This window comes from Salvelinus fontinalis, chromosome 13 (genome assembly GCF_029448725.1).
Source record: "Salvelinus fontinalis isolate EN_2023a chromosome 13, ASM2944872v1, whole genome shotgun sequence".
Lineage (NCBI taxonomy): Eukaryota > Metazoa > Chordata > Actinopteri > Salmoniformes > Salmonidae > Salvelinus > Salvelinus fontinalis.
Window position 1 is genome coordinate 4,049,510 of NC_074677.1, and position 4,899 is coordinate 4,054,408.

Consider the following 4,899-nt stretch of genomic DNA (forward strand, 5'->3'; position numbering starts at 1 on the left):
AGCAGACGTTGTATTGAGTTGTACCAACAAAAAACAGGTGTATTTATTGCATCAATACAACAGATCACCCACAACACACCTTCCTCAAAGAGTATGAAGAACCTCTGCAAAGGAGAATGTCAATAGCCTGTGACGAAATAAAAAATTAGAAGACAAGATAGAACGAAGACAAAACGATGAAAAAAAAACAATGAATCGGGGAGGATTTACCTACTAAATGTAAAAGTACGAGTTAGGATATTTTCAACTTGACCTTTATTTAACTAGGCAAATCAGTTAAGAACAAAATCTTATTTACAATGACATCCTAGGAAAAGTGGGTTAATTGCCTTGTTCAGGGGCAGAATGACAGATTTTTACCTTGTCAGCTCGGGGATTTGATCTTGCAACCTTTCGGTTACTAGTCCAACCACTAGGCTACCTGCCACCCCATAAGTGATACATTCGTTTACAACTGCAATGACCAAACATATCAGAACGAGATTGCAAAAAAGTATTTAATGATGTTTAACTGCGCAGGAACCATGTAGTCCCCTATGGTTAGAATTGGCTGTTCACGCCAACAAAAACACACAAGATACACTAATAAGCACATGATCTGTTACCTAACCCGAGTCTTTACCATTCAAACACAAGGCTTATCAACTCATAAAATCAGTGTGCAGATTTATTTTTCATACCAAAATGTATGTTTCATAGCAGTGCAACCGATAGCAAGTGTGACATTGAAATAACACAAGTTATGAAAGCACATAATACAATATAAAAACTGAATGTACTTGATAGGCATATTCATATCTGGCTGTAGACAACGCATGAATGCCACCAAACGAGGAAAATAAAGTTATGTCCTTTTTCAAGTCAGCACCTATTTAAAATACCAAAAATTGCTGTGTCAACCTTCATAGGCCCCATTTACATTTAATAACCAAAACAAACAAAGATGACTTGGGGGGGGGGGGGGGGGGGGCATCGATGTATACTGAGACTGAAATACAACACCACCCTGTAGCTTGGCTCTAGTGTTAGTCAGTTCATTTCACCCCCCCCCCCAATTGATTCTGCCTACAGCCAGACATTCTCAGATACAATTTGAGTCTGATAGCCAGAGAACATGTTCAGAGGGGTTTGGGCAGGGCAGAGACCTCCTCGAAACACTCATCATAGGCCTCCTTATAGTCCTCATGAGATTTGATCATGATGACGCAGGTGGGCCGCTTTGAGCCTGCAGACGAACCAAGGTCCTGAGGAGATAGGGACATGGCAGGGTTACTTTAAAAGGTATTTGTTACAATTGATTTCATGGGAGAACCTCAATTGCATACTCCTCACATCCTTCTCAAAACTCATTGAAAAAGAAAGACAGAGGTTTGTTATATTGTACATTGCTCTCCATGACTCTTTTTGTATAACTCCGTGGACAATGACGTGATATACGAATTCAGACATTTTTATGCACTTCCGCAGTTAGGCCTTTTAGTTTGGAGAACTCACCACTTTTGAGGGAATATAGGCATATGGCAGACTCCTGTCCTCACACATGACGGGTAGATGGCAGTAAACATCGATTGGAAGAGTATCTCCAGCCAACACCACAATCCTGCAAATAAAGAATAATTGTATATAGATAATCATGCATATGATCTGAGCCAGAACTTTAAATATCGAACGTAAGCAAACTATTAAAACAGTACGGGCTAAATGAATTCAACTTACCCAATTTCTCCTTTGTTAATGAACTTCTGAACTTCTTTCACGCCACGGCGAATTTGTTTGAGCTTAGATGCTGAAAATGACAGAGTTGCACGTAAAAAAGACGGAAAGTTAGCTGAAGTAGCTAGCACCACTCAGCTCACTTGCCAACTACTAACGTTAGCAAATGTCCTAGCTAACTAACTGTTCACCAATCTAACATTAGCAGGCTGACTAACGTTACATTGCTGGATACTACTGGAAAATGTCGACCACATTCTTGGCATTTAATTGTCAATATGAAAATATGTATAGTTTACCTTTTTTGACACATTTGTAGAGCTTCTTGCTTAGCTTCTTAGTGGCCAGTGGATTAGCAATTGGGTTGATGTTTGCAATCAACTCTTGATACGACTTCTCTGTCCCTACAGTCTCCGTCGCTCCAGCCTCCTCCTCCTTGATGCCTTTGTCCTTCTTTACCTTGGTCATGTTTCTGAGGGATAACGCAGAAGTTACTTACAGTTTTAGTTAGTTTGCAGCGTGCTACGTTGCAAGTGCGAAAAAAGCTACACACGTGTTGCCAGTGCAGCGCTGTGAAGCAGGTCAGAAATACTTAGCAGTTCCGGGTCAAGTATTTTTGCAATCTTTCAGAATAAGAGTTCCGGGTGCCAGTGCACCGCTGTGAAGCAGGCAAGAATAATTTTGTAATTCTGGGTCAAGTATTTTTGCAATCCTTCAGAATAAGAGTTCCATTCTGTATACCTTTAAAATGAATAAATAGGGTGAAAATGACGGGAAATGTGCACAATTATCGATATATTATATACTAGCTATTATACAAATAATAATTAAAAGTATTTGTGACATATGTGATTATTTTATTTTAAATGTGTTCAAGCCTAAATGGTCAACAATATTTTTGGTGTGTGTGTACTCATAATTTACTGCACTGTACACAATATTCTGTACTTTGTGTCGGATGTAAAAGGGGGGGTCCATTCTACTCTGGAGCCCTTATAGTTTCCAAATCCACAGAGTTTACACAGAGGACCATCATCTGAGGCCCTTAAAGAGTGGCGTAACAGCTTAAATACAATATGTTTTTCATATTGGACTTACATATAACACAGTACACAGTTATCTGTACAAAACAGATCAATTTGAACAAAAATCTAGGTCATAGGAAGTGTTGCTGGACTTTTACAGTGATCAAACGGATTAAAATGGGGTGCCTGCACACTATATGTTACAAATAGAGCATTGTACAGGAAAAACTATAAATTGTTTATGTCCATAAAACCAGGGTCCAGTTTGCACTTTAGCACTGTTCTCTGCTGATTGACTGATTCCGGACCAGGGTTGGGGAGTAACAAATTAATTACATGTAAGGGATTACAAAAAAGGCACAAGTTTAAATTTGTTCCACCTGAGTGAGTCTGACCACAAGTCAGAGACCACTATGATGACACCAAATGTGTTTGATGGATCGCGGGAAAAGAGCAGGAATATTTTTTGGTAGGCTACAGTCCAAGCTATGTCTTCCAATGGTACGACTGCTGTCAGCATCCAAAGATTATCCAACTTGAATAAACGCTTGGAGGTAAAGATGACAGAAGTGGTGTAGTCTACGGCAATACGGATATCACTTATTATTAATATATACATAGCGAATTGATGTGAATCACACTGCTGCTCTCTCATTTAGCTCTCATCTAAATGTGTATTTGAATCCAATAATGGTTGATTTCAAGAAGTTTAAGCTGCCTATCTATCATTGTTTTTGAAACCAGTGGACAGCTTGCTCAATCTAATTCATGCTGATAAAATCCATAGGCCTGATGGACACATGCTCAAGCTTGCACACTTTTGATAGACTTAAAGGGACAATCTGTAATTGTTACATCCATTTTTGGACTTATAAATTATATATACTGAATATCTATCTATCTAGGTAGAGTTCCAGTCAAAAGTTTGGACACACCTACTCATTCAAGTGTTTCTTTATTTTTTAAATTATTTTCTACATTGTAGAATAATAGTGAAGACATCAAAACTATGAAATAACACATATGGAATCATGTTGTAACCAAAAAGTGTTAAACAAATGAAAATATATTTTATATTTGAGATTCTTCAAAGTAGCCACCCTTTGCCTTGATGGCAGCTTTGCACACTCTTGGCATTCTCTCAACCAGCTTCATGAGGTAGTCACCTGGAATGCATTTCAATTAACAGGTATGCCTTCTTAAAAAGTTAATTTGTGGAATTTATTTCCTTCTTAATGTGTTTGAGCCAATTAGTTGTGTTGTGACAAGGTATGGGTGGTATACAGAAGATAGCCCTATTTGATAAAAGACCAAATCCATATTATGGAAAGGACATCTCAAATAAGAGAAATGACAGTCCATAATTTCTAAGACATGTATGTCAATCCGGAAAATTTCAATAACTTTGACATTTTCTTCAAGTGCAGTCGCAAAAACCATCAAGCGCTATGATGAAACTGGCGCTCATGAGGACCGCCACCAGAAAGGAAGACCCAGAGTTTACCTCTGCTGCAAAGGATAAGTTCATTAGAGTAACCAGCCTCAGAAATTGCAGACCAAATAAATGCTTCACAGAGTTCAAGTAACAGACACATCTCAACATCAACTATTCAGAGGAGACTGCATCAATCAGGCCTTCATGGTCAAATTTCTGCAAAGAAACCACTCCTAAAGGACACCAAAAAGAAGAAGAGACTTGGTTGGGCCAAGAAATACAAGCAATGGACATTAGACCGGTGGAAATCTGTCCTTTGGTCTGATGAGTCCAAATTGGAGACTTTTTGTTCCAACCGCTGTCTCTTTGTGAGACACAGAGTAGGTGAATGGATGATCTCCCCATGTGTGGTTTCCACTGTGAAGCATGGAGGAAGAGGTGTAATGTTGTGGGGGTGCTTTGCTGGTGACACTGTCTGATTTACTTAGAATTCAAGGCACACTTAACCAACATGGCTACCACAGCATTCTGCAGCGATATGCCATCCCATCTGGTTTGTGTTAAGTGGGACTATCATTTGTTTTTCAACAGGACAATGACACAAAACACACCTCCAGGCGGTGTAAGGGCTATTTGACCAAGAAGGAGAGTGATGGAGTGCTGCATCAGATGACCTGGGCTCCACAATCACCCCGACCTCAACCCAATTGAGATGCTTTGGGATGA

The 4,899-nt window shown here is 39.3% G+C and overlaps 1 protein-coding gene across 1 annotated transcript; it reads right to left on the reverse strand.

The window, feature by feature from the left end:
* Positions 1-238: 238 nt before the first annotated feature.
* Positions 239-2,311, reverse strand: nhp2 (NHP2 ribonucleoprotein homolog (yeast)). The gene is made up of 4 exons (XM_055941463.1): positions 2,013-2,311; positions 1,717-1,786; positions 1,495-1,600; positions 239-1,244 (listed from the first exon to the last, which is right to left on the reverse strand). The coding sequence occupies exons 1-4, from the start codon at positions 2,179-2,181 to the stop codon at positions 1,119-1,121; spliced, it is 471 nt and encodes a 156-aa protein (XP_055797438.1). The 5' UTR covers positions 2,182-2,311; the 3' UTR covers positions 239-1,118.
* Positions 2,312-4,899: the final 2,588 nt, after the last annotated feature.